At 39.9% G+C, this 24,379-nt stretch overlaps 1 protein-coding gene across 1 annotated transcript in view; it reads right to left on the bottom strand.

Moving 5' to 3' along the window:
- Parp14 (poly(ADP-ribose) polymerase family member 14) overlaps window positions 1-24,379 on the bottom strand; it is a 55,637-nt gene that overhangs the window by 14,791 nt on the left and 16,467 nt on the right. The window contains exons 5-12 of the mRNA XM_026394255.2: window positions 23,124-23,360; window positions 20,306-22,566; window positions 7,691-7,927; window positions 6,353-6,574; window positions 3,753-3,828; window positions 1,455-1,604; window positions 1,090-1,152; window positions 539-706 (exon numbers count right to left, since the gene is read on the bottom strand). Of these exons, the coding sequence (XP_026250040.2) occupies window positions 539-706; window positions 1,090-1,152; window positions 1,455-1,604; window positions 3,753-3,828; window positions 6,353-6,574; window positions 7,691-7,927; window positions 20,306-22,566; window positions 23,124-23,360 (3,414 nt within the window). The remainder of the gene's footprint in view (window positions 1-538; window positions 707-1,089; window positions 1,153-1,454; window positions 1,605-3,752; window positions 3,829-6,352; window positions 6,575-7,690; window positions 7,928-20,305; window positions 22,567-23,123; window positions 23,361-24,379) is intronic.

Below are 24,379 nucleotides of genomic sequence, written 5' to 3'. Positions count from 1 at the left end.
TGGAGGATACGCAGGGAGTCAATAAAGAGAGAGCTGATGAAACAGCCTGAGGGAAAGTCTTTCCTTCCACTCACCTCCTTTTCTTCTCCCTCTCTTTCCCTTCCTTTCTCTCTGACATCCCACATTCTCTTCAATTCTTTTCTTTTTTCATTTTTTCCTCTTTCTTTTCTTCCTCCCTTCTGCCCTCCCTCCTTTCTTTCTTCCTATCTTTCTTATTTATTTTTTGAGATGGGATCTAAGTTGCCCACACTGGCCTCGAACTCCTGGGCTCAAGTGATCCTCCTGCCTCAGCCTCCCTAGTAGCCCAAACTATAAGCACATGTCATGGCACCCAGCTCATTCTTTCCTCTTTAACCACCTCCAGGCTTTTGTCATTCCCTAAGTGACTGCCTTGGGGTGAGGAATCTGTCCACTTCTAGATTAACCGTCTCTGCTGTCCCTCAGATTCGTTGTGTATCACCCACATTCACACTCAGCACCAGACCTAAGGGAAACTGGACGCTGTGGGATTCAGCATTGATAGCCAGTGGCTACACACCTGTCCCAATGGCTGGGAGGCAAATGGATGAGTAATTCCGTTTCTCACACTCTTGCAAAACACAGGAAACTGACTTCTTGATATCATTTCCACCAACAACATGGATGATACTCTTGCACCTCAGTAATCCACCTTCTGTAATTATATACTCGTTTTTGCCTTGTTGAGCTGGGAAACACGGATGAAGAAAAAAAAGATACAAAATTAGATGTTGAAGCTATTCTTTGTTTAGTAAGCAAAAATAAGAAACCCTCTTTGATGAAATTGTGGCTTAATTTCTCTTTCTAACTGTGAGATTATTTTTTTACTTCTCCTATTCTACCATTTGAATTGGTGGGTGCTTGCCAAAGACTGATAGATAGATGATTGATTGATGATTGATTGATGATTGAGATGTTGGCTAATCTTCCGGGAATAGATGATTAAACTGTATGATTTTTAAGACTAATGTGTTGTCTTCCCAATCCCAAGACATTCCTCAGCTCTTCAAAGCCTTCCCTATGCAGGCTTCTGCTCATAATTTGGGACCAGAAGATAGCATTTTGCCTTACCCATTCGAGAACATTCCGCCTCCACATTTTGTCCTGCACATTCTAGAATTGCTTTGGAGACACCTACACAAGAAAATCAAGATGGTAACAAATATGAATAAAATCATGATAGTGCATTTGGATCAGAAAGATCAGCTTATTATCTAAACACATTCCTCATTTTCAACGAAATCCTATAATCTAGGTATTGCCAATAAAAGGAAGAAAAACTCATAAAATAACTGGTGCCAATTATAAGAACACTTGTCAAAAAAATTAATATCAATAAGCCAAAGTTATCAAAACCAGCTTGGCTATAGAAACCTTCCTTCATAGGATCTACCAGGTCAATAATTACACTAGTGAAAACCATACTAGTAAAGTACCTGCTTTGAGATTAAACGTATTTGATGTTGAATTTACAATCACATCTGCTGCCTCTTTGGTGATATCTCCAGAGGCCACCTGGAAGAGGATGGGGCCAATCTGCATTTCATGCACTCCTAAATCAGGGCTGGAGATAGTCCCATAGAAACCTACAAAGAAAAAAGGTAGAGTCAATAATCAAGTCAGCATGAACTAACTGTTTCTCGAAAAAGATTAGAAAATATAGGACAAACATAGCTCTGGGTTTGACCAAGGTGAACTTAGCCTTCTAAGGATCTGTGTCTCTCACAATTACAAAGAAAAACTCAGGACAGACACAAAAAGCCACCACTTGAGAACTTTAAAAAGTAAACAGCAGGCAGACTAGGCAAGGGGGTGAAACATGTAGAAGCAATCTGTACAGGGGAGATTTTCACATTTGGTTTCATTTTTAAATGTTTCTTTTTTTCTCCCCTAGAGTAAAAAGAACTGTATAATGGGCAGCAAAATCCTCTCACACGATCCTTGTCTTTGCAGTCAAAGGATTGCGGAAAGGGTCTCTGTGGGCTGAAAGCTATGGGAGGGAATCCTCTGTTTTTACACATGTGTGTGCTGACACACACACAGTTTTAATCCGGGTACTTGCTCAAAGTGACCCCAGTTGCAGAACTGCACATTGGCACTGCAGAGAGCTACAACTCTGAGAGACATCCTATAAAGTGTGGCCAAAAGAATTAGAGAAAAGGGGTCTCCCATGTTCTGAAAAAAAAAAAAATGTCCGTATGCACGCACACACACTCACATAGGTAAGGCTCAATGTTTGTATGGAACATTTTTCTTTTCTCTCTCCACTTTACCCAAGGGCAACCCTGGGGATGAAAAACTGTGAGGCAATGTAACAGGTAAACTGAACTCTGAGTGATCCCTGTCCCTATGGCCAGAGGACCTCAAAAATGGGCTCCGCAAGCCAGAGAGTGGAAGGGAATCATAGAAAGGTGAACACTGGAGAAGGGGATCACCTGATCCTATACATGAACTGGAATAAGTCCTGAGCTCCCCCAGAGCTGCCCAGGTGTGGGGCAAGCCCAAGGCAGCCCAGCTAAGTCTTTAACTGACCTTAGAACCTTGCCCACTCAGAAGGTGAGACAGAACTCGCAGAATGAACTTGACCGACTGACCATTAAACAAGAAAAACCACCACCACTCTTCAGATTTCAATAGGACCCAAGTCTCATAACATAATATTCCAAAGGTCCAGTCTACATTCCAAAATTGCTTGTCATATAAAGAACCAGAAAAAATGACCAACTTTTGAAGATAAAAACAATAAATGTCAATTCCAAAGTGATCCAGATGTTGGAATTATTAGCATCTGCTGTAACTATGATCCATGAGGTCAGAGTAAACATATTTGAATGAATGGAAATGATTTGGATGAATGAAAGGACAGGACCTCTTTGCAGAAAAATAGAAACCATACAAAACAGGACCAAATGGACATTTTTGAACTCCAAAATACACTATCTGAAATAAAATTTCACTGAATGTATTCAATAGCAGAGTGGATGGAGAAAAGATTCAGTGAACTTGAAGGCAGATCAATATAAATTATCCAATCTGTAGAGAAGAGAGAAAAAAGCATGGGGCGGGAGGTGGGGGACTGGCAGGGAGAAGAACAACTACTCAGAGACCTGAGAGACATGACTGAAAAGTTTTGCAGTCACATGGTTGGACTATCAAAAGGCAACAGAAAAGTGCAGAAAAAAAAAATTTGAAGAAATAATGCCCCCCAAATTCCCAAATTTGATAAAAGACATTTTTTTAGTCTCAAGAAGCCTAAGTGAAGCTGGACATAGTGGTGCACACCTGCCATGTTAGAGGCCACCTTAGGCACCACATTGAAACCCCATTTCAAAAAAAAGAAAAAGAAAAAGAAAAGACCTCAATGAACTTCAAACAGGATAAACTGAAAAACAGCAGCAGCCGCAAATTTGACAGAGGAGAAGCATTTGGTTGACATGGTCTTTCAACACGTCTGTTTTAGAAAATACATGCTATATTATGCTCTGAAAGTAGCAGTGTTGTCACTACTTAAATACCCACTATATGAATTACAGAATGTGGCCCTCTTTTCTCTTTTACCCCAGATCAGATAAACATGGCCAGTGTCTTGCACACTTAGGTGTATGGAAAATAATTATGTTATTTATCACTCAATTTTTTTTTCCAGAAAAACCATCACTATCATCTTCTACCAGTCACTTGGATAGTTACTTAGAAACTAGAAAGCATTTGTCAATTTAAAAGCTTTACTGAACCTTTTGTATCTTCAGCCTTGGGGATTTTGTCACTAAGATTTCCATTTTTCCTTCTGGTAAATTCATCTGAAAATGCCTGGAAATACAAACACAGTTTTGACCATTACCATCCAGTTGATGAACGAGTTTGATTTATCAGGGTTTTTCATCTTGCAAGTGTATATACAGATTTAGAAAAAAAAATGTTAAACAATATTATTTATTTCTTTATGGATTTTTAAAGTTATGAAAATAATACATATAATTCCCTTTCTACAAATGTGTGCTATGAAAATTAACAAAGATATGAACACAGATAAAAATACAAGGATATTCATCAGAGTGCTATTCATAATAGAGAAAAAAATAAGTTAAAATCCAATGGGAGGCTGGGCTCAGTAACACATGCCTGTAATCCCAGTGACTCAGAAGGCTGAGGCAGAAGGATGTGAGTTCAAAGCCAGCCTCAGCAACGTGGCTAGTGAATGTATTCTAGTGTTGATGAATATGTGAATTTCATTTCTTTGCAAAATCATCACTTTCTTCCTCCTTGTTAAATAAACAACAGAGACTTTTATTGGGGGGTGGGGATAGAATCCTGGCTGAAGTCTGACACAGTGATGGGAGAGGGATGGGAAGAGATTGCTTAGTGAGGTCTTAGAATCACCAGCCTCTGGGAGCCAGGCAGGTAAAGGACCCCAGTAGAAGTGGACTGATTTGAGTTTGGAGAATTAGAAGACACCTGCCACTCAGTCCCAGCAAATTGTTCCAAGCAGCAATTTCATTCTAGCTTATCAAGTCTTTTCAATTTTTAGGTCACATCATTTTTTTGAACATCTGGAGGATCACAAATTCAAAGCCAGCCTCACCAACTTCGTGAGGCCCTAAGCAACCTAGTGAGACCCTGTCTCAAAATAAAAAATAAAAAGGGCCAGGGATGCAGCTCACTAGTTAAGTACCATGGAATTCAATCCCTGGTACCAAAAAAAAAAAAAAGTGAGAGAGAGAGACAAAATGGAACAACAATGCTTATGTAGAATCAATAGCATTTCAAATGACATTGATGGTGTCTGTAGAGACTAAAGCTTGTTATAGAACATTTGCAGAGTACTCTGAGTGTTTAGGGGGAAAAATGTAGACTGCGATTGCTAGAAAATAGTGAGATATGATGGTTCAGGTCTGTGTCATGAAACTCTCCCATCTCTCCACTCAGTCATTCATTCAATAATGCTCAACACTTCGTGTTCTGATTTAGTTTGCTCTGTGTGTATAGATCCTAGTGCCCAGAGGAAGTATGATTTATAGACAGCAAAATATGTGCTACATACCTTGTTCCATGACCCACATCACTTCACATGATTTAAGTCACAGGGAAATTATTAAAAAGTCTTGTACTGAGCAAAAGTATCTGTAATTATACAGGCCAAGCAAGTGGACCACCTATTTTTCTCGGGTGACGTAGCTGCCTGATTAAAATGGAGGTTAAGATTTGTTTGCTTCCAAAGAACTTATAGATAGTGTCCAGATTAAAAAATAAGAATAATAAAATAAAATACGACCTAAAAATTCAGATCCTCCTTTTATCCATGGATATCTTTTGGAGCCCTGGCTTCAATCTGTTTGTTAAATTCTTGCAAACATTTATTGTCATCTGCGCTACTAGATTATAAAGACTCAGAGGGCAGGGATGAGGGCTTAAATGTCTATGGTTCTCCCATCATGCCCAGGCCAGGGTCTCACCCACAGCTGATATTTAGTACATGTGACCTGATTGTCAGACTATGACTGAAGATGGTGCTGGCATTTCTCTCCTGCTCACATGGGGCGGTGCTTACTCTTTCTCATCAACCCTTCACATTACAGTCCATTGCAAATCCAGGAAGCACTTGTGTCCCATCCTGACATTTAACCATGTTAAAACTATGTAAAAATGTAAAAACTATATTTTTATAATATTATTAAAATTTTTAGGTCCATGAAAGGAATCCTATAGGTTTCTTAAGGAGTCTTAAGGAGTATGTCAACTGTACTACAATATGTGAGCCTTATTTGGATTCTGATTCAAAGCTGTGAAGACCAAATAAAACATTTATGAGATGGTTGGAAAATTGAACACTGTCTTTATAACTGATCAAGTAAAGGAATTATTGTCAATTGATTTTAGGTATGAAATAGTATTGTAGTGATGTTATTTTTTTTAAAAAGAATCCTCATTTAAAATAAATTGATGAATGTTTAGAGAAAAATTATGCTTTGGGATTTCCTTCAAATATTTGACGAAGGGAAATAATATGAGAGAAGGGGAAATAAGTGTAGACAGAGATCAAACATATTGGCCACGGGTTGATAATGGATGTTCCTAAGGGAGTTCCTTAGACTTTTTTTTTTTAAATCTACTTTTGCATGTGTTTCTAATTTTCCTGAATATGTAGTTAAACTTTTTTCTATGTCTGTAATTTTTCTTGACACTTGTCAATGTACAACTAGTCAACATGACTCTCTTACTTTCCCTCTTGGGGGACAACATTAAAGAAACATCCTATTAGACCAAGAAGACATTTGAGAACATGATGCTCCACACAGAGATTGCCAAAATAATCAGGAATAAGACAAGACTGTACCTGAATATTTTCATGATCACTTGGGTGCAGCACAAAATAAACTTTTTGTAGTTTTTTCAGTTGATTTTTGCTACTAAATTTGAGTACTTCTGAAGTGATCAGTTCAGCAAATACGTTTTTAGGAAATCCCAAATTTCCTGTTCCTATTGCTGGAAATGCAATTGATTTTAAGGACAATTTCTCAGTGATCGTCAAACACTCTCTGATGATGTCTTCCATGATCTGAAAAGCACAAAGCACATCTTTATATATCTTGAGTTAGACCAAAAGGACGAGAATTCAGCACCTATGGCTGTGATCTCTATCTACTCCGTTTTGCTTTCAACTGAGGTTAAGAGAAATCAATAGAGGAAAGATAAAATACAGACGAGGAAAAGGAAATGAGAGTGTAAGAGCTCTTCTACAACGATTCAAACTCAATTCACCATGAAGGAAAGAAGAAAAGCAACAATTCGTCTTATCCTTCACTGTCTTCCATCTCCTGGCCTCACCTTCCATAAAGTAGTATAATCTTCAGTCACTTTTCCTGACCCCCACTAATTACTGAGCATAATAATCAATTTGTATTACTAACTAGTTCCCAGAACAAGTCAGCTATGGCTGAAAGAAATGGCCATAATGATAAAAACCTTCTACCAGAAAGTCACAGTATTACAGAATAGAAACAGACAGAGTCTACCTTAGAGCACACTGAAAGAAGAGTCCAAGGGGCTACCCTGGTCATAGGAAAAAAAAAAATTCAGACTAATAGAAATGAGTTGATTGAATGGATAGTAAAAGGGAAAGGGGATACTCTCAAGGAAAAGGGTGGGTCCTCTCAGAGAGGAGAGGGACATTATGCCTCTCCTAGAGCCGTGTCATAGAATTTTTTTTATTTCTTACATACATGACAATAGTGGAGTACATTACATTCATAGTTATCCATTCACAGCATAATTTTTCATAACTCTGTATATAAAGTATGTTCATGCCAAATTATGCTATCATACATGAGCTCTCTTATTTTTTTGCATACAATTCTTAATACACCTTTATACCACCATTTGTCATATCTCTGTATATAAGGTATGTTGACACCAAATTCACATCTTCATACATGTATTTTGTATAATGATGACCGTCTCCTTCCACCATCCTAGCTATTCCCCTTCTCCCTCCCTTTCCCTCCCACCCCTATTCCCTATCTAGAGGTAGTTTTCCTCCCATGCTCTCCCTCCCTACCCCACTTGCATTTGCAGGGAAATGGATGGCATTAGAGAAGATTATGCTATGCCAAGTTAGCCATCCCAAAAAAATAAATGCCGAATGTGTCAAAGAACATTTTAAAGCAGACCCTACCTTTCGTGAAGATGTGTTGCCATCTTTCCAGTGCGGAGCCACCACGTGAAGCACACAGTGGCAGTGCAGATTGCAACCACTGGTTTGGAGAACTGTGCCCACATTGACACTTACTCCTTGTCCAACTGCATTCAATTCCTCCTGGAGTTTTGGCCCAGCTTCTTTTAAGAGGGCCTGTGAAAGGGGCCCTCCATCGAGCCCAAGTTTCAAGGGAACGGAGTTGACAATAACGTCGGTCTTAAAGACAAAACCAAAGATTCATTTCAAATTCTTACAAAAGACATTCATCGGGATTAGAACATGGCTGCCAGCGAAGAGGCAGCACATTCAATGCCTCCGTGGTAAGGGGATCAGAGAGACTCATTAATACACCCACATGCGTCCTGCTGAGAAACTTCAAGCAAAATTCCACTGAAAGGAGACCTACCGGGAACTAGTAAGTTTAATTGGAAGTGTCAGCTTGTCACAGACTACTAAATCTCGGCAACGCAGAGCAGGGGCACAGTCCCGCTGGGGCCGCCAAATGGCCGCTGCCCACACGTTGCAGCGAACATAGGAGCGGACACTGACCTCCTGGGCCCCTGGGCCGGCTCTGTGAACCGCCCGCCGCCCACACGCTGCAGCGAACTTGGGAGCGGTTGCTGCCTGCCTGGACCCCCACGGGCTGGCTCTGTGAACCGCAGCCGGCCGCCGTCCACACGTTGCAGCGAGCTTAGGAGTGGTTGCTGCCTGCCTGGGCCCACACCGCCCGGAACGTGAACCGCCGCCGGCCACTTTGCAGCGAGCTAAGGAGCGGGCGCTGCCTGCATGGGCCCCCGCAGCCTGGCTCTGTGAACCACCGCCAGCTACCACCCACACGTTGCAGCGAACATGGGAGCGGTTGCTGCCTGCCTGCTCCCCCCACCCCCCCACCCCCCCCCCCGCCAGCTCTGCAGAGAACTTGGGAGCGGTTGCTGCCTGCCTGGGCCCCCGCGGGCCGGCTCTGTGAACCGCAGCTGGCCGCCGCCCACACGGTGCAGCGAACTCGGGAGCGGGCGCTGCCTGCCTAGGCCCTCACAAGCCAGGCTCTGCGAGCGGCCGTTGGCTGCAGCCAAACGCCCGCTGCCCACACGTTGCAGCAAATGAGGGGACAGGCGCTGCCTGCCTGGGCCCCGCCCGTCCGGCTCTGTGAACCGCCACCGGCTGCGGTGGCGGCCGCTGCCTACACCCTTGCAGTGAGTGGGGGAGCGGGCGCTGCCTGCCCGCCCCCGCCAGCCGGACTCTGTGAACCTCCTCTGGCAGTTTGGAGCTGCAGACAACCACCCTCCACCTGCCAGCCCGGTGCTGCAAACGACCCCTGACCGGCTCTGTGAAAGGCCCCGCCCACACGGCAAACAGCAGGAGTGGACACCCGCCCAGTCCGGGAGGAAGAACTGCTGCACAGTGATTGACTCTCGCCTACTGAGAGGAGAAACTTGGCCCGGTGGGCATAGCTCCATCTACTGGAAGAGCAGTTAATCGAACTCTAGGACTACATTTATAATTTTTTTTTGCTGTCTTTTTAAATATTTTTTTAATCCATCTTATTTTATTTTATTCTATTTTTTAATTTCATTTTTCATTTCTACTATTATTATTTTTCTTTAAATTCTTTTTAATTTTCTATTTTTTTCTTTCCTTCTTTTCTCCTGTCTTTACATTTCTTTTCAATTTTCTTATTCCCCCTTCCTTGAATTCTACCTGCTTACTCTCATTCTCTTTAGTGACTTCTTCCCATCCCTTCTAATACCTTTCCTCCCAAGCATCAAATATATTTATAGGAGTAAACAGTAACTCAGCAGTCAAACAGAACAAGAAACAATATGAACAGCATGAAAAAGCAAGGAAGAAAAGGAGTGCAAACAATGCAGGGCAGCCTAAATATTCAGGAGGATATAGAGTCACCAGAAAAATGGTCATATAAAGAACTCATGGAACACCTGAGACAGAAGGAATGGAACCTTAAAGAGGATACGAGACAGCAAATTCAAGCAGCGAAAGAACACACTGAGAATGAATTACATAAACAGATAAAAGAAGAAGTTAAGCATCTTTATCAGGAGATAGAGATTATAAAAAAAGAATCAAACAATAATCTTAGAAATGAAGGAAATTATAAACCAAATTAAAAACTCAAATGAGAGTATCATTAATAGAGTGGAGCAAGTAGAAGCCAGAACGTCAGATAATGAAGACAAAATATATCATCTGGAAAAGAGTCTAGCCAACTCAGATAGGCTGGTAAAAAATCATGAGAGAAACATACAAGAGATATGTGATAATATAAAAAATCCAAATTTAAGAATCATTGGGATAGAGGAAGGGATAGAGATTCAAACCAGGGGAATGAGTAATCTACTAGATGAAATAATTACAGAAAACTTTCCAGAAATAAAAAAGGAAACAGATATACAAATTGTAGATGCATACAGGACACCGAGCATACAAAATCACAGTAGACCAATGCCAAGACACATTGTTATGAAGATATCCAATATACAGAACAAAGAGAAAATATTAAAAGCTACAAGAGAAAGGAGGCAGATTACATTCAGGGGTAAACCAATAAGGTTAACAACCTACTTCTCAACTCAGACGCTGAAAGCGAGAAGATCCTGGAACAACGTATTTCAAACACTGAAAGACAATGGATGCCAACCAAGAATTCTGTACCCAGCAAAATTAAGCTTCAGATACGACAACGAAATAAAAATCTTTCACGATAAACAAAAACTAAAAGAATTTGCAGCCAGAAAACCAGCGTTGCAAAGCATCTTGAGCAAAACACTTCACGAGGAAGAAATGAAAAACAATAACCAAAGCCAACAGTGGGAAGTACCTCAGTAAAGACAGATGGAGGGGGGAAAGCTAATCATGGTGAAACAAACGCAATTTAAAAAAAAAAAGAGAGATAAATAATCAAACATGGCTGGAAGTACAAACCATATATCAATAGTAACTCTAAACATTAATGGTTTAAACACTCCAATAAAGCGACATAGGCTGGTAACATGGATTAAAAAAACAAATCCAACAATATGCTGCCTCCAGGAGACACACCTGACTGGAAAAGACATACACAGGCTCAAGGTGAAAGGTTGGGAAAAAATATACCACGCACACGGTCCTCGCAAGCAAGCAGGGGTAGCCATCCTCATATCGAATAAAATCGACTTCAAGACTAAGTTAATCCAAAGGGATAAGGAAGGACATTATATACTGTTAAAAGGAACCATTAAACAACAAGATATAACAATTATCAATATTTATGCACCAAATAATGGTGCTTTGAAGTTCATAAAACAAATTCTCCTCAAGTTCAAGAATCAAATAGACCACAACACAATAATTATGGGTGACTTCAACACACCTCTCTCACCATTGGACAGATCCTCCAAGCAAAAGTTGAATAAAGAAACTATAAACCTCAATACCACAATCAATAACCTAGACTTAACTGACATATATAGAATATATCAACCATCATCGAATGGATATACTTTTTTCTCAGCAGCACATGGATCCTTCTCAAAAATAGACCATATATTATTCCATAGGGCAACCCTCAATAAATATAAAGGGGTGGAGACAATACCATGCATTTTATCTGATCATAATGGATTGAAACTGGAAATTAATGATAAAAGAAGGAAGGGAAAATCCAATATCACATGGAAAATGAACAATATGTTACTGAATGATCAAAGGGTTACAGAAGACATAAAGGAGGAAATCAAAAAATTCTTAGAGATAAATGAAAATTCAGACACAACCTATCGGAATCTATGGGACACAATGAAAGCAGTTTTAAGAGGAAAATTCATCGCCTGGAGGTCATTCCTCAAAAAAAGGAAAAACCAACAAATAAATGAGCTCACACTTCATCTCAAAGCCCTAGAAAAGGAAGAGCAAAACAATAGCAAATGCAGCAGAAAGCAAGAAATAATTAAAATCAGAGCGGAAATCAATGAAATTGAAACAAAAGAAACTATTGAAAAAATTAACAGAACTAAAAGTTGGTTCTTTGAAAAAATAAACAAGATTGACAGACCTTTAGCCATGCTAACGAAGAAAAGAAGAGAGAGAACTCAAATTACTAACATAAGGGATGAAAAAGGCAATATCACAACAGACGCCACAGAAATACAGAAGACAATTAGAAATTATTTTGAAAACCTATATTCCAATAAAATAGAAGATAGTGAAGACATCGATAAATTTCTTAAGACATATGATTTTCCCAGACTGAGTCAGGAGGACACACACGATTTGAACAGACCAATATCAATGGATGAAATTGAAGAAGTAATCAAAAGACTACCAACCAAGAAAAGCCCAGGACTGGATGGGTATACAGCGGAGTTTTACAAAACCTTTAAAGAAGAATTAATACCAATACTTTTCAAGTTATTCCAGGAAATAGAAAAAGAGGGAGTTCTTCCAAATTCATTCTATGAGGCCAACATCACGTTGATTCCGAAACCAGACAAAGACACATCAAAGAAAGAAAACTACAGACCAATATCTCTGATGAACCTAGATGCAAAAATCCTCAATAAAAATCTGGCGAATCGAATACAAAGACACATCAAAAAAATTGTGCACCATGATCAAGTAGGATTCATCCCTGGGATGCAGGGATGGTTCAATATACGGAAATCAATAAATGTTATTCACCATATCAATAGACTTAAAGATAAGAACCATAAGATCATCTCGATAGACACAGAAAAAGCATTTGTCAAAGTGCAGCATCCCTTTATGTTCAAAACATTAGAAAGACTAGGGATAACAGGAACTTACCTTGATATTGTAAAAGCTATCTATGATAAGCCGCAGGCTAGCATCATTCTGAACGGAGAAAAATTGAAGGCATTCCCCCTAAAATCTGGAACAAGACAGGGATGCCCTCTCTCACCACTTCTATTCAATATAGTTCTCGAAACACTGGCCAGAGCAATTAGACAAACGAAAGAAATTAAAGGCATAAAAATTAGAAAAGAAGAACTTAAATTATCACTATTTGCAGATGACATGATTCTATACCTAGAAGACCCAAAAGGGTCTACAAAAAAACTACTAGAACTAATAAATGAATTCAGAAAAGTGGCAGGATATAAAATCAACACGCACAAGTCAAAGGCATTTCTGTATATCAGCGACAAAACTTCTGAAACGGAAATAAGGAAAAACACCCCATTCACAATATCCTCAAGAAAAATAATAAAATACTTGGGAATCAACCTAACAAAAGAGGTGAAAGATTTATACAATGAAAACTACAGAACCCTAAAAAGAGAAGTAGAAGAAGATCTTAGAAGATGGAAAGATATACCCTGTTCATAGATAGGCAGAACTAACATCATCAAAATGGCGATATTACCAAAAGTTCTCTATAGGTTTAATGCAATGCCAATCAAAATTCCAATGGCATTGCTTGCAGAAATAGATAAAGCAATCATGAAATTCATATGGAAAAATAAAAGACCCAGAATAGCAAAAGCAATTCTAAGCAGGAAATGTGAATCAGGTGGTATAGCAATACCAGATTTCAAACTATACTACAGAGCAATAGTAACAAAAACAGCATGGTACTGGTACCAAAACAGGCGGGTGGACCAATGGTACAGAATAGAGGATACAGAGACTAATCCACAAAGTTACAACTATCTTATATTCGATAAAGGGGCTAAAAGCATGCAATGGAGGAAGGATAGCATCTTCAACAAATGGTGTTGGGAAAACTGGAAATCCATATGCAACAAAATGAAACTGAATCCCCTCCTCTCACTATGCACAAAAATTAGGTCAAAATGGATCAAGGACCTTGATATCAAATCAGAGACTCTGCGTATGATAGAAGAAAAAGTTGGCTACGATCTACATATTGTGGGAGCAGGCTCCAAATTCCTTAACAGGACACCCATAGCACAAGAGTTAATAGCAAGAATCAACAAATGGGACTTACTTAAACTAAAAAGTTTTTTCACAGCAAGAGAAACAATAAGTAAATCGGGAGCCTACATCATGGGAACAAATCTTTACTCCACACACTTCAGATAGAGCCCTAATATCCAGAGTATACAAAGAACTCAAAAAATTAGACAATAAGACAACAAATAACCCAATCAACAAATGGGCCAAGGACCTGAACAGACACTTCTCAGAGGAGGACATACAATCAATCAACAAATACATGAAAAAATGCTCACCATCTCTAACAGTCAGAGAAATGCAAATCAAAACTACCCTAAGATACCATGTCACTCCAGTAAGATTGGCAGCCATTATGAAGTCAAGCAATAACAAGTGCTGGAGAGGATGTGGGGAAAAGGTGTATATTGCTGGTGGGACTGCAAATTGGTTCGGCCAATTTGGAAAGCAGTATGGAGATTCCTGGGAAAGCTAGGAATGGAACCACCATTTGACCCAGTTATTGCCCTCTTGGTCTATTCCCTGAAGACCTTAAAAGAGCGTTCTACAGGGATACTGCCACATCGATGTTCACAGCAGCACAATTCACAATAGCTAGACTGTGGAACCAACCCAGATGCCCTTCAATGGATGAATGGATTAAAAAATGTGGCATTTATACACCATGGAGTATTACGCAGCACTGAAAAATGACAAAATCATAGAATTTGCAGGGAAATGGATGGCACTAGAGCAGATTATGCTTAGTGAAGCTAGCCAATCCCTAAAAAACAAATACCAAATGTCTTCTTTGATATAATGAGAGCAACTAAGAATAGAGCAGGTGTAGTGAGCCGTTTCTGTGTACTGTGGCCGCCATTACAAGATGGCGCTGATAAGCGCCGTGGCCTGTGATAAACAACTCCTTATTTTGGGAGAGTTGGCACGTAGCTGTAAAACACCCTATAAGAAAGATCCACGTGGCAGTTGTGCATTGGGGCTTTATCTGCTTTATTAAGGCTGGGGCACGTAGCAGTAGTAGCAGTAGTAGTAGCAGTAGTAGTAGCAGTAGTAGTAGTAGTAGTAGTAGTAGTAGTAGTAGTAGTAGGAGTAGCAGTAGAAGTAGCAGTAGGAGTAGAAGTAGAAGCTAGAAGACATGTCAAAATAAAGGCCTGAATAAACTGCTGAAGGAAGAATCCTGTGTCGTGTTTCCTTTGCTGGCGAGGGGACGCGGCAAGCAGGGAGGAAGAGCAGGAAGAAAAGATTGACATTAAACAGAGGCATGAGATGGGAGGAAAGAGAGAGAAAAGGGGAATTGCATGGAAATGGAAAGAGACCCTCATTGTTATAAAAAACTACATAAAAGAGGTTGTGAGGGGAATTGGAAGAAAAAACAAGGAGAGAAATGAATTACAGTAGATGGGGTAGAGAGAGAAGATGGGAGGGGAGGGTAGGGGGGATAGTAGAGGATAGGAAAGGTAGCAGAATACAACAGTTACTAATAGGGCATTATGTAAAAATGTGAATGTGTAACCGATGTGATTCTGCAATCTGTATTTGGGGTAAAAATGGGAGTTCATAACTCACTTGAAACTAATGTTTGAAATATGATATGTCAAGAGCTTTGTAAGGTTTTGAACAACCAATAAAAAAAAGGAGACATTAAAAAAAAAAGACATTCATCCATGGTAAGTATGTGCGAACCCTGGGCTCAGCACAAGGGGGACAACTAAGATGGCTGAGGTTTTGAAGACTGAAATACCAACACAGTGTTTTAAGACAGTTATTTAAGTAACACTTGAGGACAAAGAGAGCTGTCAAAAAATAATATATAAATGCATAGTTCACTGAAGGGTATTCAATGATGATGAACATGCCCTGGGTGACATGGGACCTAGGAAATGGGAATAGTCACTCTGGGCAGAGAGCAACAGGGAATAGCATGAACTCACTCACAGTGGACTGTGAGCTGTGAGCAGATTCATCTGACCTGATGGAGGTCTTCTGCAGCAAAACGGGGTATACCAGACGACATCTATTACACTGAGTTGGACAAAGAAAGCCCACCTCCATCCAAGCACCTGGACCCTCTGACGGACAGCGCCATGGAAGCTTTTCCACCTGAGCGTTGGTGCAAGCCGACTAATTAATCAGACTACTTTAGAGAGGCCAAGAAAAGAGAGAAGGAAGGTGTCCTTCCCTGTGGGTCACGGAGAAGTAATGCAGCAGTTAGTGGGACAGCAGAAGCCACACATCTCTGGGAGAGAAAGAATGTCTTCATACTCAGGGTGACGGTGGCAAGAAACATAGCTCATTCCCATTCCTGATCCATGGTCAAAAGAACATTGTGCTTTTTTTGTTTTGGGTTTTTTTTTTTAATGGCAACAAAATTATTTTTGATTTTTGAAATAAGACAACAGTCAAGAACTTGAATAAATTCCAATCCTATTTCTACCAACCACTAACTATGAGACTGAATGGATTACTTAACTCCTCTAAACCTTGATCCCTCGTCTGTGAAGGGAATGATCTAATTCTAGAAGCTACTTTATGGCACTGAATGAGAAAAATGCATGTCAAGTACTTAGCAAAATGCCTGGCACAAAGTAACATGCAATTGACGCCTGTGATTCTTATAATTATTACTTAAGCTTATAATAAGCAGAAATATAATATCTTACAGTACACTATTGTAAACTAAAACAAAAATTTTTTAAAGTAATAATTTTAACAGAGAAAACCTGGTCCACAGAAAAGAAGACATATTTGCAAATCAAACATCTGATAAGGGACCTGTATCCAAAATATATAAAGAATACTTAAAATTCAATAATAAAAAAGCAACCCAATTTAAAAGTGGGCAAAAGATCTAAACATTTCTTCAAAGAGATATACAAATGACCAAAAAGCACATTAAAAAATGTTGAAAATCATTAGTCATTAAGGAAATGTAAATCTAAACCACAGTAAGATACTATTTTATATTCACCGATGGCTACAATAAAAATGATATAGCATGGGTTAGCAAAGATGTGGAGAAACTGGAATTCTCAACCCTGCTGATAGGAATATAAAATGGTACAACCACTTTGGGAAATAATCTAGTAGTTCCTCAAAGTCAAACATGGAATTACTATGTGACCCAGTCAATCCACTCCTAGGTATGAACACAAAAGAAAAAAAAATTATCCATATAAAAATTTGTAAATAAGTGTCCATAAGAACATGACACATAAAATAGTAGAAAGAATCCAAATGTTCATCCAGGAATGAATGGATAAACCAAATACATATCCATACAATGGAATATTATTCAGTCACAAAAGGAATGAAGTACTAATGCATGCTACTACAGGGAAAAACCCTTGAAAACATTCTGCTCAGTGAAAGAAGTCAGTCACTGAAAACCATAAATTATGTTTCCATTTATATGAAATTTTCAGAGTCATTGAATCTCTAGAAACAGAATGTAAATTAGTAGTTGCCTACAGCTAGAGAGTGGACTGAATGAATTGATGGAATGGGAAGTGCTCCCTAGGGACACAAGGTTTCTTTTTGGAGTGATAAGAATGTTCCAAAATTAGATTCTGGTTATAACTGCATACCTCTGTGAATATAATAAAGACTATTGACTTGTACACTTTGAATGGGTATGGTACATGAATTATCTCAATAAAGCTGTTTAAACAAAAAAGAGGATGATGGTTACAGCTCAGCAGTAAAGTGCATGCCTAGCATGTGTGAGGCACTGGGCTCGATCTTCAGCCCACATAAAAATAGAAAAATAAAACAAAGGTATTGTGTCCATCTACAACTTAAAAAAAATGTTTTTAAACTTAAAAAAGAGCGGGGCTGGGGTTGTGGCTCAGTAGAGCACTCGCCTAGCATGCACGAGGCACTGGGTTCGATCCTCAGCACCACATAAATGTAAAATAAGGATATTGTGTCCATCTAAAACTTAAGAATAAAAAGTTGTTAAAAAAGAGGGTGACTGATCATGACTATTAAACAATTTTCAACTTTTCTCAAGATAAGCTATAGGAATATGCTAAAACAGTAAATATATTCAGGATAAAGCAGTTTTAGTGTGTCATTTTTTTAATACCTTTATTCTACCTATTTATTTTTCTGTGGTGCTGAGGACCGAACCCAGGGCCTTAAACATGTTAGGCAAGTGCTCTACCACTGAGCTATAGCCCTAGCCCTAGTATCTCACCTTTTATTATATTATATTGGAGCCTGTTTTAACGGAAGCTTAGAGATATTTTTCTCTTGTAAAAAAAACATCCAAAGCAAAACATTTGGTGGATTTATTAAATCTAGTTCATTTAATCTCATGTAAAGTATATCTAACGATGTGTTATTTAAAGATAATGAGAACAAGTGACACCCAGTGGTGATAATTTAGGACTTTGGTCTTGGTCTTTGAACAAAGCATTCAGGCTTGGTTAAAATTTTCACTGTATTGTGATGCCTGTTTTCGGTATATTCTTTTTAGATATTTTCTAGGTATTTTTTCATGTATATTCTTTTAGTTTTTTTTTTTTAGGTATTTTCATATGTGTGTGTGTGTATATAAATTTGCCTTTAAAAAAATTTTTAAGTATATTTTTATGTACATTTTATTTATTTTTTAAAATTTATTTTTATGTGGTGCTGAGGATTGAACCCAGGGCCTCGCACATGTGAGATGAGCCCTCTACCACTGAGCCACAACTCCAACCCCATAAATTTGCCTTTTAAAAAGTGGAGACACAGGGCTGGGACTGGGCTCAGCAGTAGTGCACTTGCCTGGCATGTGTGAGGCACTAGGTTTGATTCTCAACACCATATATAAATAAAAAAAATAAAGATCTATCAACAACTAAGAAAAATATTTTTTAAAAAGTGGAGACACCAAAAACCTCAGAGCTGTCTGGTGGATATGAATCCCTCTGTCAGCCTTGGCTGCTTCCCTAGACCCTTCTGAAATCTGCAGAAAAAGGTTGGGGCTAATATTCACTGGAAGATATACCCATGGCCACTGGCGCTGGCCATGACAACACAAAGAAATGGAACTATTGCTTAGTAAAAAAGGTACTGCCCTGCCCCCAGTGCTTCCACCACCTCCTCCATTCCTTGTCAAGAATTCCTTCCCCAGGACTCCCCTCACCCTCCCATCACCTTCCAATTAAAGAAATACAGCCTGGCACAGTAGGAGGCATCTAGATCCTGCTTCAGAAAAATGGCTGCTGTTCTGATTAGTTAGTGCCTGTGTTGCAAAGAATATTAAATAGCTTTAAAATATATATATTAGCCCCCTATCCCCTCCACCCCCACAAACCCTCAACCTTCAAGAATTGTTCCTGCATGATACCTGGACCTTGTTCAGGCCCACTTACCCCCTCCTTTCTTACACAGGACCAGCAAACTGGTATTGGGTGTCCATGTCTGCTGATGTCAGACTCTGGCCCCAAGTTCACCTTTGCTAGGCTCCATTAGCAAGATTTCTGACCTCTGCATCCCCCATGCTCTAACTGTTGTGGATCTGCTATCAGTACACTTGACAAGAAACTAATCTTAGCTTTACCAAACTATGAAAAGTGTAAAAGCAAAGTAAACGAATCAAAAGTCATCTAAATGTATGATACCACGGATACAAAATGGAAAGACCTGACTCTCCCTCAAAGGGTGCTCTCCTGTTTTTTCTGTGTTTCTGTTTTTTACATTTTAGATTATTATTTTGCTGACAGCCACCACTGTGGAGCACATTCAAGTGGTCACCTTTTCTGTGCAGTCAGGCCAGATTGCCATCAAAGACACGCCATGACCACTCTGGGATACTTTGCCTTTGACTGCCAGAGCTTCCAATGCCTGTGTCCATCCCAGATGACTCCTCCCCTCTGCAGCTACTTCAGGTGTCTCTATTCTGGTCCATGAGGAGCTCCTCTCCTCCCCACGACTAAACAGAAAGTGTGTGATTAGCCAGCAGGACCCTGGGTGCATATGGGAGCCCACTGTCTCTGCCTGCATAAGCAGTCCTCCCCTCAACCTTGTCAGATCAGTCTCTGTACCGCTTCCCCTTGGGCTGCAACATACGTCCTAATAAGGCTTCTTTTGGATGGCTTTATCTTGCCTATCTGTGATTCGTATCCCAAGTAGAACAGGCTGAGTTGGTTATACCAAGATCGGGTTGAACATAAAAGGCTGCCAGGAAAGTGGCCAGGAGCCAGAGCTGGTAATACTGAAGGCATTAAGAGTCTAGGAGCCAAGCCAGCTCCAGAAAGCTGCTCTGGCTGCTAGGAGAGCTGTTAACACTGAGAGCTAAGAATTTGTGGATTACAAAGTTCAGTGCTGCTAACACCAAGGGAGCTGCACTTTGCCTATTCGCGAATTCTAACTGAAGTGAGCCAAAGAACACCCAGATGATTGGTAACCTTACTTTGGATTTTCACATTTACTGGAAACCTAGTGATCTGATCTCAATACACTTTAAGCTCTCAAAAATAACTGGCCAATCTCTTTCACTAAGTGATTTGGTAAGTAGCCTAATTATCTAAAGGAAACCTGATTCAAGACAGAGATGGAGGGTGTAAGATTCTCTGTCTTGATTCTCCCCCTCAATCCTAGACTTTCTTTGGTCCTCAATGAGAGAGCTATACAATGAGAGCACCTTGGTGGTATGCCGTAAATAGGGACACTCACCTTAGCTTTCTGCACACCTTCTCTCTTCAACCGGATCTTTAGGCCCTCCGGGGATATCAGACATAGCTGGTTCTCTGATATTTTAACAGGCTGGACTGCTGCTGGTGCACTGAGCAAGGAAGCTTTATCTGGCAGGGAAACTGTACCAAGTGGGGGGTCTTTAAATACAGTTTTCATGGCTTCGACAAAGGCCTCAGTAGTCTTCTCAGATACGTCCATAAGGTAAATCTCTTTCAAGGTGTGCCCATCTGGCTTATATTGGAAGTTTTCTTTGATGGCTCGAACAATGGTCTCCACACACCGTTGTAAGGGAAAGCCAAAGATTCCAGAACTAATAGCTGGGAAGGCTATGGATTGGTACTTGTATTCCTCAGCTAAAAGGAGACTGTTTTCTACAGCTTTCCTTAGCAGATGCACACACCACGGAGCGTCATCCTGCTTCCAGTGGGGCCCCACTGCATGGATTACCTGGCGGCAAGGGAGCTTTCCTGCTGTTGAGATTGCAACATTGCCAGGTAGGAGTCTGCCTTCTGTCTTCACTATGTGGTTACAAGCAGTTTGCAGCTCAGGGCCTGCAGCTTTTAAGAGAGCAGCAGCAAGGCCTCCGGAATGCTTGAGGTCCTCGTTTGCTGCATTCACCACCACATCAACAGGAAACTGAGCCAAGTCACCCTGTAGCACAATCAGTCTAACTCCAGGGACCACATCCCTCTGAGACAAGCACTTCTTCCCATCAGGGATGCGTACCACCTTCTGTTCTTCTTCTTCTTGGAGTTCAATGAAACAACCAAACATCCGTCTGACCTCTCCTTTGTAATACCGCGCTTTCTCCTGGAAGAACTGCCTGGCCCCTGGCTTATCAATACAGACGTTTTTAATGCAGACCAAATCCCGGACTTGCTTGACAATGTCCATGCCCTCCAGTACGTCCTTCTTGGAGCCAATTAATAAAATGCCTTTTTGTTTGTTCTCATGTTTGAAAACTACCTGCACATTTACCTTCCTTACCTTTGACCAAAATAATTGCTTTTCTGCCTTTAAATAGGCTCTAACCAAGGATGGCTCTACTTGAACTAATCTCTCTATTTTCACATGTTTTTCCAGGAAATCAAAAAGCATGCTACGGATTTCATTTACTTCTCTCACACAGCCTGCAATGATGACCTCAGCTGGAGTTCCTGAAGTTAACTCATTGACTACCACAATACTTGCAGAGGAGCTATGTTTCTTTTGTAAACTTTGAACTATCCCTTTCCAGTTCTTGCCATTAAGAACTTCTTTGTCCTCAACCTGAATGTGCTTATAATTTAAGGTCTGGAGCATTTGTTTTTCAGCTTCCACCAGGACTGCGGAAGTGAAACTGGTTAAGAGGACAGTTGTACCCTCTAACTTGAAAACTGCAAGAATATTCTGTACTATAAAAAGAGATTTAGAAAATTCTTCACAATCTACCTGCTGCAAAAACTGAAAGACCTCAGGAGAGACCTGAATGTTTTTCTGGGTCATGCTGAACACCTTTTCCTGGATTTCACACTTGACTTTATACACATCTGCACAAGGCCCCTTCAAGAATAGTTTCTGAGTGGCTGCATCATAACAGATCTCCATCTCTCCACACTCCGTGCGTAGACGCTGCAGGACACCACTGTGTTCCAAAAGAAAATTCCTTTCTGGAGAAATGGTCATTTTTTCCTTTAGACTTTGCTCTTCCTTTCTAATTTTCTCAGTGGTGCTTTCTATTAATTCCTTGATTTTCAGGTCAATGCTTTGGACATCTTCTGATTTTCCTGCCAAGGTTGCAGTCTCCTTAAGTGAATCAAATTCAATAAAAATCTTATCTTCTTCTAAGTCATTTTTTATGATGTCCCACACTACTGGATCCACTTTAAATGAGGTAACTTCATATTTAGACCTGATGCCGGAGAGTGCTGTGGAAGCGTCTTCCTGCCAGGCCTTGATTCTGGGTCTTCTTTGATTGACTAAAGTGGCTGCAGGTCTGATAGTAACTTTACTGTTGACGTGGGACCACGTTAGCTCACAGTGACAACGTCTCATTTCATTATTTATATCTTCAATTAAGTGATTATTTTTCTGAAAGAACTTCCATAAGGGAAGATCCAGTGACTCTTGGAATGGTGCTGGAAGTTTAATCAGAGGCTTCTCCTTTCCATACAATGCTGTGCCCAAAGAGGTATAGTAGGGAAAGACAAACAGCGGCATCTTATTGAAGTTATGTTTCTTGGCCATGATGGTGTCTAACACTTTAAAAGTAAAAATAAATAAATAAGTAAACAAATAAAAATAAGGTAATCCAAATGTGATATATTTCAAATGAAGACAAAACAAAACTTTTCTTTCTTTCTTTTTGCAGTGCTGGGGATTGAACCCCGAGCCTCGTAAATGCTAGGCTAGTACGCTACCACTAAGCTACATCCCAGCCCCTCTAAGTGAAGTTATCTTTACTTAAACTTGTTGAAATTAATTTGAGAATTTATGTGGATGGCTAAAACACAGATCTCTTTTTTTAAATACAGTATTTTAAAAGTTCTAAGAATGATAGTCTTTTGTTTGTCTTTTAGTCTATATGGACTAAAGACTCATGAGAGAATTTCCTTTTATCTTTAAAAATTTGACAGAGTTCCTCTCTGAGTTACTGGCTTCCTTTAGCTTCATATCTCAGGTGAACTGATGATTGATTCAATTTCCAAAAAAAAAATATAAATGAATGAATAAGTAAAATGCTTCAGAGTTTAAGTAACTGCTAAGATCTGCTAAAATGGCCTGGGAAATACCAGATGTGGTAGTTAATAAATATTACCTTCTCTGTCACAAAATTCAATCAGAGCTGCACTCTCTTCAGGAAAACATTCAACATGGGCAATGCTTCCCCCTCCATTACGAGGATTTTCAAAGAAAAGTTGTAACTGGTAGTCATCAACACCAGGCGGTAAGTTTTCAACCCTGATTGTTTTTGTTGCTTCCAGAAGTCTTGGAGAGAGCTGAAGTTGTTGAATTGTATGGTGCCTGGTACAATCACCAACAAATGTCATGGCATCTACAATAGGACAAAAAAAATGTCAGAAGATTATTATGTTATATCTATCATATAGAAGAAGTTGGCTATTAGTTGAGATAAGGGGGAGAGCTAAGTTCTCTATTTGTAGACAGGTTTTAATAGCTACTGAAAATTTACATGCCTGCAACTGCCCATCTCTGAACAATGATGCATTCATGAATGTCTTACCTAGTTTACTGCTATTAAAATGTGTCCCTGCCTCCAGTCACTGCCCTAGCCAACCTGATTGAGGCTTTCTCTATAATACCATCTCCTTGATTCACTCCTTTCTCAAGCCCTTCAATGGCTCCCCATTACCTGCAGGTATGAGTTCACTCTCTTTAGCTCAGCTAACAATGCCCTTAGCTATTTAACTCCCAACTAATTTCCAAGCATCACCTTTGGTTATTCTCTGCCATTCATTTTATTTTACATTCTTCTCCCAAAAATAGTCATTCTTTTTAACATTTTCCTTCTCTTTTGCCTTTGTATATATAATATCCTGTGTTTTTGGTTTTGCATTTTATAATGCCGGAGATTGAACCTAGGGTCCTATGCATGCTAGGCAAGTACTCTACCACTGAGTTATACCCCCAGCCCTTTTCTCCAATTTTTCCCCCTTTAAATCTTGATTCTATTCATCCTTCAAGACTCAGCCTAATTATCTCTTTCAAATTGGTAAGTATTCATAGTGGGTCCAAGATATGCCTAGCACCATTCTAGGATCTAAGGCTACAGAGATGACAAGTCCTTGCCAGTTCATCATCCAGGAGTTAGGTGGTCTTCAAAGCAAATAAATTGCCTGCAGTGGGATGAAATGAGGGAAGACTAATTCTGGGAATAAAACTTGATTTCCAGAGTAAGTGGTCTCTGTTCTGGTTTTGAAGGATGAAGAGGGAGGTCGACCCGATAGACATGTCAGGCAGAGGGAACAGCAGTGGCACAGAATAGCTTAGTGTATTTTGGACATGAGAGGTACTGTTGGAGTACAGGCTTTACGGGAGGGAGGAAGACCAAGC

Source organism: Urocitellus parryii, chromosome 2 (assembly GCF_045843805.1).
Source record: "Urocitellus parryii isolate mUroPar1 chromosome 2, mUroPar1.hap1, whole genome shotgun sequence".
NCBI classification, from domain to species: Eukaryota; Metazoa; Chordata; class Mammalia; order Rodentia; family Sciuridae; genus Urocitellus; species Urocitellus parryii.
This window is presented reverse-complemented; position numbering and strand designations above follow the sequence as displayed.